At 37.1% G+C, this 13,414-nt stretch overlaps 1 protein-coding gene across 2 annotated transcripts in view; it reads right to left on the bottom strand.

Annotated features, from left to right (window-relative positions):
- The window catches only part of LOC116294802 (condensin-2 complex subunit D3-L), a 30,116-nt gene extending 16,726 nt beyond the window's left edge, over nt 1-13,390 (bottom strand). For both annotated transcript variants that reach the window (XM_031702461.1, XM_031702460.1), the window contains exons 1-16: nt 13,140-13,390; nt 11,561-11,722; nt 10,983-11,060; nt 10,431-10,541; nt 8,682-8,824; nt 8,203-8,339; nt 7,522-7,567; nt 6,291-6,347; nt 5,785-5,891; nt 5,379-5,490; nt 4,490-4,576; nt 3,772-3,844; nt 3,616-3,703; nt 2,913-3,108; nt 2,571-2,618; nt 679-794 (exon numbers count right to left, since the gene is read on the bottom strand). In XM_031702461.1, the coding sequence (XP_031558321.1) occupies nt 679-794; nt 2,571-2,618; nt 2,913-3,108; nt 3,616-3,703; nt 3,772-3,844; nt 4,490-4,576; nt 5,379-5,490; nt 5,785-5,891; nt 6,291-6,347; nt 7,522-7,567; nt 8,203-8,339; nt 8,682-8,824; nt 10,431-10,541; nt 10,983-11,060; nt 11,561-11,722; nt 13,140-13,371 (1,793 nt within the window). In that variant the 5' untranslated portion in view covers nt 13,372-13,390. The remainder of the gene's footprint in view (nt 1-678; nt 795-2,570; nt 2,619-2,912; nt 3,109-3,615; nt 3,704-3,771; nt 3,845-4,489; nt 4,577-5,378; nt 5,491-5,784; nt 5,892-6,290; nt 6,348-7,521; nt 7,568-8,202; nt 8,340-8,681; nt 8,825-10,430; nt 10,542-10,982; nt 11,061-11,560; nt 11,723-13,139) is intronic.
- Nucleotides 13,391-13,414: the final 24 nt, after the last annotated feature.

Below are 13,414 nucleotides of genomic sequence, written 5' to 3' on the forward strand. Positions count from 1 at the left end.
AGATACGATCTTTGCCAATAGTAGAAATGGATCATTCTACTTTTGGCAACGATTGCTGCAAAGCTGTAGGTTACATGGTGCAATGCTGAGTGCAACTTGTGTTGCAATGCTGCTGCAAGACATGTTGCAGAGAGAATTGCTTCATGTAATTACGCCTTTAATATTATATTTGAACATTCCCCCTTTGAACTCTCAGCACTTTTTTCAATTTCATTATCTATTTGAACAAGAAATGGATAGTGCACGTGCATACAGAAGAATGTGCATGCCTAGCACTGACTCATTCTCTGAGTGCTTGCAAAAGTTTAGGGGAAGCTATAAAACAGCCAAATTGCATAAAAGCTACTCCTTGTGCGACTCCTATGTTTCTTTTGTGCTTAAGTAACCTCCTGCAACCATCCAGAACTAGATATATACACACTAAGCATTGACCATTCCTTAATTAGAATTTGGCTTAGAATTTGACTTAATGTGCAAATGGATGTTAGCAGGCACACACATCCATGCTTCCATTCTTTTTCATCGCTTCCCAGAACTTCAAATTGCTAGTTTTACTCTTCTTGCACATGATTTCTATTCATGGGTAACATCAATTCTTGTTCTCAAGGCTTCGTTAGGTACTCAACCAGGTGGAGAGTGGTGCTGATATAAAAATAATAAAAATTGTTGCAGACAGACCTTTGAAGTACAGTATCAGAAGGTTGTTCTTGTAACAAAGCAGTCAGGGATACCATTGCTTGTTTTCTGACAGACAAGGCAGGGTCCATGCAGCGATCATGTAACATCATCACATCCTGAATTGATATATCATTCACATAGAGTTGATAGAGATACAGTCTGGAGTGTGGAAAATGATGATGCTGATAATGATGATGATGATGATAATGAAAATAAAGACAATATTGATGATGGTGATGATAATGGAGGTAGTGGTGATAATGATCAAGATGGTGGTGATGATGTTGATGATGCTGAGTTGGCAGTGATAACAACAATGGGGTTGATAGTGATGATGGTGACTATAGATGGTGGTGACAATTTTGATAATGATGGTGATGATAATGGAGGTAGTGGTGATAATGATCAAGATGGTGGTGATGATGTTGATGATGCTGAGTTGGCAGTGATAACAACAATGGGGTTGATAGTGATGATGGTGACTTTAGATGGTGGTGACAATATTGATAATGATGGTGATGATAATGGAGGTAGTGGTGATAATGATAAAGATGGTGGTGATGATGTTGATGATGCTGAGTTGGCAGTGATAACAACAATGGGGTTGATAGTGATGATGGTGACTATAGATGGTGGTGATGTTGGTAATGATAGACGATAATTGTGGTAATGAGTTGGTGGTGATGACAATAGTTTTGATAGTGATGATGGTGACCATAGATGGTGGTGGTGTTGGTAATGATAGACGATAAAGGTGGTAATGAGTTGGTGGTGATGACAATAGTGTCGATAAAGATGATGGTGAATATAGATGGTGGTGGTGTTGGTAATGATAGACGATAATGGTGGTAATGAGTTGGTGGTGATGACAATAGTGTTGATAGTGATGATGGTGACTATAGATGGTGGTGGTGTTGGTAATGATAGACAATAATTGTGGTAATGAGTTGGTGGTGATGACAATAGTGTTGATAAAGATGATGGTGAATATAGGTGGTGGTGGTGTTGGTAATGATAGACAATAATTGTGGTAATGAGTTGGTGGTGATGACAATAGTGTTGATAGTGATGATGGTGAATATAGATGGTGGTGGTGTTGGTAATGATAGACGATAATGGTGGTAATGAGTTGGTGGTAATGAGTTGGTGGTGATGACAATAGTGTTGATAGTGATGATGGTGACTATAGATGGTGGTGGTGTTGGTAATGATAGACGATATTGGTGGTAATGAGTTGGTCATGATGACAATAGTGTTGATAGTGATGATGGTGACTATAGATGGTGGTGGTGTTGGTAATGATAGACGATAATTGTGGTAATGAGTTGGTGGTGATGACAATAGTGTTGATAGTGATGATGGTGACTATAGATGGCGGTGGTGTTGGTAATGATAGACAATAATTGTGGTAATGAGTTGGTGGTGATGAGTTGGTGGTGATGACAATAGTGTTGATAGTGATGATGGTGACTATAGATGGTGGTGGTGTTGGTAATGATAGACAATAATTGTGGTAATGAGTTGGTGGTGATGACAATAGTGTTGATAGTGATGATGGTGACTATAGATGGTGGTGGTGTTGGTAATGATAGACAATAATTGTGGTAATGAGTTGACGTGATGACAATAGTGTTGATGGTGATGATGGTGATAATAGATGGAAGTGGTATTGGTAATGATTGTGATAAAGATGATGGTGCTAATGACAATGGTGTTGATAGTGATGAAAAATGGTGGTATTGGTAACGATTGTGATAACGGTGGTGGTGTTGGTTATTGTCAGTTATGATGATGATGATGATGATGATGATGATGATGATGATGATGATGATGATGATGATGATGATGATGATGATGATGATGGTGGTGGTGGTGGTGGTACTCATACTCACTGGTTTTTTAAGGCAGCTCAAATCAAGGTGAACCACACTCTCCAGTGCCTGAAATAAATTGGAAAAAAAAAACAAATAAAATTTAATAACAGTTATATGGAAATGTAAAAATAAAATAAGATAAAGACTATTTATCAAGAAGAGATCACAATGTCCCACAATTCTCTGCAAAAAAAGGTTGTTACCATTCTTTCTTTGAACTTCAGAAAGGCAAGTTGTGCATAGAAAAGTAGAATGTAATGGGTATGTGTGCATAAATGCAGAACCACCCTCCTGGATAAGCTATTCTAAAACATTCATTCATTTATAATTGCAATACCTTAGTACTGCAAGGTAACTTACTTGAAGTGCTGCCTTCCTGACTCCCACTTTTTCATCACAGGTCCTCTTTCTTATCATAGACCCAACAGTGTGGATTTCATTACTGTTTACTGACTTGTCTAACGGTTCTTTAAGGGCTTCTTGTACAAGCTTTACCAGTTCTGCATCACCTGATGTTATGGACTGTGACAAGTGCTGCAGTGCCTTGGCACGAACACTGCAAGAAATGATTATGTTATGTTAATAATATTGACAAATGCCATTCTGTTTACCATTATCTATACACCTATACACAGAGGTTTCTAAAGAAGGTGGCTACTGGCCATTAATTGCTGGGTACTTCACCTTTAACCATCAGCTATTTCATGATCAAATGGAAAATCATTAATAATAGTGTGGAACACAGCCGCCTATCAAGAGAGCCTTCTACTATTATGATTATTATAATTGTTAGTAGTAGTAGTAATCAGAAACATTCAACAAGAAAAAATTGAAAATCGAAATACTTAAAGAAAAAGTATGAGCATGCAAGAGCATGCAAGAAAGGCAATTTCTATAATCCAAAAAAAAGCTTGGCATAAAGAAATGGCTAAAAACAGTTTTTTGTTGTCATTATGCATAAATTTGAACAATATTCTGCTCAAACTTCAGGCAATTCTTTTTCATTGTAGCTAGCCAATCAAAGCATACATTATTTCGTGGTCATGCCATGAGGAATACTCACGTTGGAGCCCTATCTGAGCATCTTCCAATCAAGATATCCAATAGGACTTTCTTTGTTGTCAAAACCTGGGTTTCTTGATCAGTTTGAACTTAAAAGATGAATGACTGAGTTAGCAGATCGCAAGGAAATGAATAAAAAACTAAAAACAAAACCAACCTTGATTCTTTGGCCTTTTTTCTTGCAAGAGTAATTCTGATATGAAGTCCAAAGCAAACACCCTGTAGCTCATCTAGAGTAAGCAAGCCATCAACACATTTCAGTAAATTCCCAGGTTGAACATCTTGCTAAGATCAATAACTAGTAAGATCTTGCATTTTTTTAATGTCCTCCTAGATCTTCATAGATATTTTGCAAGCAAGAGCTTGCAAGCTCTTGCAGGTTTTTGCATGATTATCTGCCAAGATCTTGCCATGTTCATGCAAGGATCTTGGCAAGAGTACCCAATATTTTCAAGATCCTGGCATGGTAATGTCTATGCTAATGTCGTAAAAGATCTTGTCCAAGATCTTGAAGGGTCATGCCATTATCATGCCAGGATCTTGGCAAGACTTTGCCTAATCTGACAAGAATCAATCTTAACAAGAAGTTCCACCTGGGAACCTTCTCAGAGTGTCAGCAATGACTTGACATGATAAATGTCTATTATAAACACATTCTAATTTGACGGTTTTAAGATAATTGCAGTTTCTTTTTGGATCTAACCAGTCTTATGTACATCCATACTTTTGCCTACCAAAAATGGGACTTGTGTGGGGAAAGGAGAGGGGATAATTTTGGATCTAAGTATTGTTAAGTACTACACATGTATACCTCAGCTGAGTCTACTATGCAGGCAACTGCCATTGAACCTCTGTTGACCCTTATTACCACATACCTTAGCATTCTTGCTGTATTTGGTAATCCATTCCATCAGGCTGGAATAGGATTTGTCTGGTAGACTCTTGAGGACATCAACAGCAGCCTTAAATAATAAAATTGGCATGAAAACCATTACTAGTAAACTTGTCTATTAGTGACCCCAGAATCTGTGCATTTACTAAACAAATGCCAACATGTCCAAAGCCTCACAACTTTGTTGCAATAAAACAATGGATTCATTAATACAGACACCATTTTCCAGGCTTCAAATGTACTTGCATAGAAAAAGGGTCTACCGTAAATCTAGTTCTCTTCAATATGTTTTAGATTCTTGTTGATTTCTCCCTCCCAATCATAATTTACTGTATGTGGGGCAATTCCTTAGCGATTGTCAAGGGTCATGGAATTATTACACAAACAGGGGTTCAATTCTCTTTTTTATAGGAGAAAAACAAAACATGTCCCATACATGTAGACTAGATGTACCATCAGGAAGCATGCACCACCAGCAAGCATGCACCATCAGGAAGCATGCACCACCAGGAAGCATGCACCACCAGGAAGCATGCACCACCAGGAAGCATGCACCATCAGGAAGCATGCACCATCAGGAAGCATGCACCACCAGGAAGCATGCACCATCAGTAAGCATGTATGCTTTGGTTGTGGGTTTGATAACTGGACCTGTCATCAAATGTTAGTAGGGTTGCTTGTTTCTCTCCTGTGCTTTGCTTTTTTTTCCTGAGTGGCCTATTTTTCTCCCTTCTCAAAAATCAACTAATTTCTGAATTGAACTTTAACCTGACATCAAAACCTTTAACATGAGAATTTTAAGTGTTTTTATGTATTATGCTAGTCAACCTAATAACAATTACCCAGAATGCATTTATTCAGTTTCACAATACCTTTGCAACCAGAACCCTGTAATCAGCTTTGTCTGGACACTTTGTACACAGATGCTGGATGAGAACTCTAACGGCATCTTGAGATGGTGTACAATTCTTCTCTGCAATATAACTGCAGAAAAAGAAGAATTGTAACTGAAATAACCATAACCAATGAAGATCTTGTCATAAGCAAATTATAGGGTTTTGGTAAAATATAAAACATTTTTATATTTTCAGTTTAGTAAGGTGAAGCACAATTTATAGCACAAGCACAAGTGTCTTTGTCAGTGGGTTGACAGGAGGTTCTCAGTAGAATTTAGTTAATATGTAGTTGGTAATGGTTAATGAGCAAGTACAGATCACAGAAATATGAAACATGCTGTAATGCAAATTGCAGTGGATCAATCCCCCTGCTGTTCCTTACCAGGCAAATTCCACAGCATTGTCTTTAATCAGCTGTAAGTCTTTGACTACAGATGCCTTGGGACCAGTGTGTGTCATCAAAATGTTTGGAACAAGATTCTTGAGTACCTTATGCAGCAAATAAATGCTTGTTACAATATGAAGGCAGATCTAGCAAATTCTAAAGGGGACTGTGGAAGTCTTGACAACACAGTACTGTATCATAGACAGGATCATGGCTTAGAGCAGACTAAAAGCTACTACATAAAAAGAGAGCCGACAAACCAAAATATGAAGTTTATGGATCTCAAATTTAACTGCTATAATTTGTAGAGTTAGACTAATTTCAAGAAACTCAAAGTGTACATGGTTCAAGTGTCCTTGCTGTAAGTAGGAATTAATGAAATTACAAGTAAGTAGTTGATATCAGCTGTTCATCAACAGGTATTTTGTGGATAGTAGTTGCTGTGAGTTGGAAATAATTTATCAATAATTTATCAATCTACTAACTATTAAAACATTGCTTACAGTTCTTGTATTTGATCCAACATCTCCATGTAAAGCACCACAAATCATTGCTAAACCCTATCACAAACAAAACATTTAAAGGAACAATCAACAGGATACAGTGTATATACTGGTTAGTAACAATCAACAGGATACAGTGTATATACTGGTTAGTAACAATCAACAGGATACAGTGTATATACTGGTTAGCAACAATCAACAGGATACAGTGTATGTACTGGTTAGCAACAATCAACAGGATACAGTGTATATACTGGTTAGTAACAATCAACAGGATACAGTGTATATACTGGTTAGTAACAATCAACAGGATACAGTGTATATACTGGTTAGCAACAATCAACAGGATATAGTGTATATACTGGTTAGTAACAATCAACAGGATACAGTGTATATACTGGTTAGCAACAATCAACAGGATACAGTGTACATACTGGTTAGTAACAATCAACAGGATATAGTGTATATACTGGTTAGTAACAATCAACAGGATACAGTGTATATACTGGTTAGTAACAATCAGCAGGATACAGTGTATATACTGGTTAGTAACAATCAACAGGATACAGTGTTTACACTGGTTAGTAACAATCAACAGGATACAGTGTTTACACTGGTTAGTAACAATCAACAGGTACAGTGTATATACTGGTTAGTAACAATCAACAGGTACAGCGTATATACTGATTAGCAACAATCAACAGGTACAGTGTATATACTGGTTAGCAACAATCAACAGGATACAGTTGCTTTCTTCTCTTTGGTAAAACCCAAGAACAGTACCCTAGATGCCCTGTCGATCAACTGTCATCCAGGGTTGGTCAATAACCCAACATTACTTCACCAAAAAACTGGCTGTTGCCCACAGCTTCTACAAAAGTAATAATAGTGCCTAACAGAAAATACCACCCACTCACACAGCCAATCAGAATGTAGGATTTTTAGGACACCAGACTGGAAAAGATAAATATTCTTTACTTACAGCAAATTATCATAAAGAAAGTCAAAATTGACAGAAAACAACTTGACTTTTAACAGTTGTCTGACAGTGGACATGTTGTGTGATCAACAAATGGCTGACAAACTACCGTCAAATGTAGTAGTACACGATGCTATGATGCTAGCTAATTGTCTAAATTCCAGTTGTCTGGCTTATGTCAATCAAATAGTATTCTGATTGATGAACACTACAAACACAGAGGTGGAAGGTCTTTGGGTGTTAAGTACTAACCATGTAACCAAGCAGGGAAACAGACTTGACTTTCTGAAGTTCTGACCTAGAATGAAACATCAATGAATTACTTTTAACCAAGGATAGCTCATGAAAATGCAAAAAGACTGAAGCTAGAGGCAACAAGCAAAAAGATGTAAACAGGCACATGAATCAAGACATTCAGTACCATTCCATGCGCACATTAGGCTGTCACAAGTTATCCACCATAAAGCTTATGTATGGCTAACTATGTGTGTATTTCTCAACAACTGTCATGGAATCTCGGATTGTTGTCCCACAAAACCTACTTTGTCATGATAGCAAGTTTTGAGCAATGTTGAATACAAGTAAAAAAATGTCAATAATGGTCATGCTGGCAAAGCACCCAGGCCTCAAAATAAGGACCGGTCATCAGACAATGTCTGGACAGAATTGGAAGTTGTCCAGTGAAGTCTTTGCCTTGCCGGTCCTTTTGACCTGTAACATTGAGCCAGAAAAGAATTATTATGGTCAAGATTGTACTAATTTGGCTGGTCATCATGACCAACAATTGACAACAGGGTTCGCGCTGAGGTAACCACTTAAAATTCAAGGGCTAAGCCCTGGGCACCTACAGTATAACTTATTAGTAAAACGGTCTGTGATTGGGATAGTAAGCACAATAATTTATTTTGTACATTGTAATAAGAAGAAACTCACTTTGAAGAGAAACCAAAGCCAGATGACAATGCACTACTTGCATCAATCCTTGTCATGTCAACTAGCCTCTGAATGATATCATGGCATGCCTGCTCTGAATGACGCACAGAATAGGTGCTCAACAAGAAAACCAGATCCTGAAAGAAAATTAAAGAAATCATAGCAAACTCACTGTTATAAAATGCAGTAACATTTATTCAAGAAGAACGAAGACCACACAATTTCATATGTCTACTTCAAATCCTTTATATCCAACAACAAGGTGCCCAATGTTTTACATGCACAAACTGATGTGGCCGCTGACTGGCACACAACACTACAGTACCTTTGCTCTCAACTTGTATACTTTTTAAGCCAAACCTTACTTTGCTTAAGGATAATTAATTCTTTATAAGAGAAGGTTGAGAATAAAGTTTAAAAAAATGAAATTACTTGAATGATTGATATTAGCTCCAACTGACTTGGACTTTTTTACGAACCTGCAAAAGTTCCATAATTTTCACTTTAATATTTTCAGAGGCTGCTTCTGAGGATATGACTGCTACACCATATTCGTTGTCATCTTCATCACTACCATCATCATCATCATCATCACTTGCATGATCATCTGACTCATTATTATCTGAGATTAAAAGAATACAAAATGTCATGAGATTGTCAAAGGTTTCCCGATCCTTCTCTTAAGAAGTACAGAACCTGGGGAAAACTTGGGGAGTCAGGATGGCATGGTGGTAAAATGCTTGTCTCTAACCTCCGAGGTTCAGGGTTCATATCCAAGTTGCCTCATGTGAACTGAGTATGTTGATTTACTTTCTGACTCTGAGGGTTTTTCCTGACCTCCGGTTTTTCCTCCCTTCTCTCAAATTGACCCCAACTAATACACGACTTTCATAACTGGCTGCTGCTAATTTGCATAAACATTAAAAATCAATGTTTTTGGAGTGAAAACCCTTTTAAATCATTGATCTTGTTGATTTAGATAAGGTGTGTGAGTTTCTACTTAAATTAATGAATCCATTACAAGATGTGAGCATTTGAAGTTTTGAAAATGCACCAAAACGAGGCCACCAAGGCTTCCAGTGATAAATACATACAAAACTCTCTATTTTCGTTCTTTCATAACTTCTTTGGTATGCAGTCAAATTCTACAAAATTTTCTGGAAATAGTTTTCGTGAAGTATTTTCTCAGATAGCATTAATAGTTTCTGGTAAAAAGGCTTCATTTTCTCTATCTGAAGAAACTGAGTTATGAAAGTCGTCTATTAACTATTAGACTACGAGGTAGAGTTTTCTATGAGTCAATAGATAGTCGATGAGGCACATAGCGCCAAATCAACTATTTGACTCATAGAAAATGAGAACAAGTAGTCTAATTGTTTTAGCATAAACCTACTAGCTAATACTATAGTATTGAAAACTAAGAATGACACTGAAAACTTTACTGAAAAACAATGGTCAACCGGCGGCTTTGTTTTCATTCATCTTTGCAATCTCAACTTGATGTCTTAACTTAAGACCTTAAACTTTTTTTCATTTCTATAGCTTTAGCTTAATGCCTCTTATATTACAGTCAAAACTCTCTTTCTAATATTTTCCACCTTTTTATTAGTTCTTGGGATCAGTTTTTTGATTAATGAGTGCTAAAATGAACGGTTTTATTCACAAATTCTTCAAGTTGTTGTCAACTAATTCAAAAGCCAACCATGTTGAAATTAAGCTTCATGTCAGTTAATATTGTTTGTTTTTTAGCTTTTTTTGCTACTCACTATCTATCACAGGATAGATAGTGAGTATGTTAGCCAATCAGATTGCAGGATTCATGATAGTATGCTAGAAAGTTTATGCTAATTCTTGTTAGAGCTATGCTCCATGGTCATACATGGACTGTATAGCAGCTGCCAGAGGCGCCTTCACATGCTTTCACTTTAACCCCATTGAGCTGCCGTACTGATGTACTTTGCGTCAGTGATTAGCCAAGTTTTTTTTTGGTACATTTCATATTTTCGATTACAGTTTTGAAAAGTGTCTAGGTTTATTTTTATGGATTTTTCTAAAGGATGCCAAAAAGTAAAACATAGACCCCTAATTTTTTAGCAGCCTGGCTGCTAAAGTGCTGTTTATGAATATCTGAATCTGAATATCAAAAACAGTTACCTGTATTTAGTGAATATTATTAAAAAACACAGACTGATTTAAATCCAATTTTTAACTTTAATTATTCACTGAACCTTGGGGGTGTGTTGCTTGTGCCATGCGCTGTGACTTAGCCCTGCGCCCATTGCCTATAGATTGCTGTTCATTGTTCTTGGGTGCTTTGGACCTTTTTCTTTTTGCACTTCCTATTAAATAAATACTGGTATGAGTTTAGAAATTATTCTATTATTTAAGGAGTGAAATGTAATTAATAAGCACTGTACATGTGTACAAATGAACATGCCCATTGATAGGGATGGTTCGATGGTTCAAACGAATGTCCACCCCCCCCCCCCCCCCCGCAGCTATTGAATATTGATTCAAGTTACCAAGCAAAGCATTTTGTCACTCTTCATGAATGTGTCTGTATATCAAGCACTCTCCAAATGCCCAGGATATTGACTACCCTTTAGTAGAACCTTCAGCTAGATTTTCAATTTCGTGTATATACTTATTGTATGTATACCACATATATTGTGAGCGAAGGAAATGTAGTCACATAACATGTTAAGATCCCAGGTTTTAGATCTTATTATTTATTTTATAATAAATTACTTTATAATCAAATGTTTATACAGTCAGTTAACCTTTTACTGGCCAGTGTTTGAGAACATCAATGCACTTTTGAAATAACAAAGAATGAAATACTCTGTAAGCACCACTGCCTAAAAAAAGATTAAATACAACACAAATCAAAGAAAATTACTACTCAATACTTCTCATCTTAGTTCTTAGAAATTAATTATGCAGGGTTCATACCGCCATTGACAGCGCATGAAATTAACTTTGAAACCCCCAAGCAAAACCTTGCTAGTAAATTTTGTTTTCACTAGCAAAAACTTAAAAGTCACTTAAAAGTGATCGATCGCTGCAAATAACAAACATTAATTTATGCGAGTCCTGAGCTTTTCAGTCCTTCAATTTCTGGACTGTGGTCATGCTTGCAAAACTAAGCAGGTTAATTTTTTTCTTACTAAATACTAAAATTTTACTTGCATTTTGTGAGTTTGTGAGAGTTGATTTTGTGCCCTGATTATGATGATTGATATTCCAGGACCCAGTACTCAGAATTATCCCTGTAACAAAAGTTCCCAGGAGACTCTAGTGTGGTGATGCAGCTTAGTTTAAAGTGTAAAGCCTGATTAATTTTGTTTAAGGTACTCACCTGGTATCTGTAGAAGCACTAAATAGATATTAGCAGAGAGGACACCACTCTCTACCTTAGGGCCTGGCTTGGTTGACCTTTTACAAGTCATCACCATAGCATGGATGACAGCAATCAAATTATTGAGAGATACATCGTTATCAGACAAAACATTCCAAAATCCTAAAATTTGAATTCAGTAAATCAGCACAAGAATGCTTTAAACAATGTCCAATCAGACATCAGCCATGATCACAGACCAAATTAGTTTTAACTTAGTCATACATTATATTCTGGCGAAACATTATTGGTCAAAATGACCAGCAAGGCAAAGATTTGACTGGACAAGACCCAGTCCTGGCTGGACATTACAGGCTGTATGTCCAATGTTGGGCCGTTCTTTTAAGCCCTGGTGATAGTGGGGAGACACCATATTACTGTGAACTGACCAAATATTAAAAATATTACATATAATCAAACTAGAAAAATTTCACTTACAAAAGAAAGTCAATTTATTTACAAGAGTAGGTGCACACAACCTTCTAAACTACCTTGCAAGGATTGCTGAGCGACCTTGAGACCGGGTATCTGGGGTGGGTGGTGCTTAGATTTGAAAACATAGTAGACTCGTATGTATAAGAATGAAAAGGGGGGATGACAGAACAATATGTAGCCTCTCCTCCCGGTTATATTGTCATGTACTGGAATTGTCAGGGGAATTCTATTCAAATTCAAATTTCGAGTAGTCAGCTAGTAGTTGCACCCTACGATAGCATAAATTAAGCTATAATAAATATTTATGTGCACATTTTGATGATACATCGTTTAAATATGAATAAAAAATGAGACCACCAAGCCAATTTGCTTCATAGTCTAGTGGTTAGGTTTAGGGTTAGGTTGGCATTGTAGTAGTTCTTTGGCACCGAGTTCGATTCTTGGTGTCTTCAAGTCCCACTTGTGTGTTCGTGGAAACCTATGACATACTTCCTTAGTGCAGTTTTCGTATGACTGTGAAAAGTTCACGGCACGAACACGATCCTGACACAGCAAGGGATACGCCAGACAAATTATATTGCACGAGAATTTACTCTCCATCCAATCAAATACCCTAAACACAGCATAAACACGGCGCAGACACGGTCAGGCCAAGATCACGGCACTTTTAGACCAATCATATTGCGCGTGAAAAAAATCATCCAATTAAAATTCTAGAAAGTATCACGGTCACGGCACGTCAAGCCTACGGCACTGAGCTTTCCACAGTCATACGAAAACTGCACTAGCCCGTACACGACGATAGTACCCTTCTCCCAACACGTCCGCTTAGAACACTATTTTCAATAACAGCAGTTAAATAAGTGTAAGTAGAAGTTTCCTCAGCTATATAGCGATGAGTTTACGGGAAAAGTCTATGGCTGGTATGGAAACGTTCAAATTTTACTAGGTTACAGTATTTCGGGTTAATTTTCCAATAAAAGCTTTAAAATTTTTTACCCAAGTTATATTTGAGTTAAGAAATTCCCAATAATCCTTGAAATATATCTAAAAACGATATCAATGTAATATGATCTGTTTAAAGATTCTCAGATACCTACAGTACCTTGTACAGTGCTGTCTTGTGTTGTAGTGGACCATGTTCGACAACAAGCCAGTAACTTGCAAAGCCCTCTTCTATAGTATTGATTTGCCTCAACATTCCCTTCCAACACATCAGGTAGTCCTTCAAAATCACAGAAATCATTCTCCCATGCTTGATCAGACCACTGTTTGGGAATCTCTCTTAAATTTAACAGATTGCAAGCTTCTAAAGTCTTTTCGACCAAAGTCGCCATGTTTATCCGTCGAATTTGCACTTCGCGCCTTTTTTGTCTCCAT

This window comes from Actinia tenebrosa, unplaced genomic scaffold (assembly GCF_029948245.1).
Source record: "Actinia tenebrosa isolate PJP-AT-01 unplaced genomic scaffold, QUT_ActTen_1.0 PGA_scaffold7__59_contigs__length_16204524, whole genome shotgun sequence".
Taxonomy (NCBI): domain Eukaryota; kingdom Metazoa; phylum Cnidaria; class Anthozoa; order Actiniaria; family Actiniidae; genus Actinia; species Actinia tenebrosa.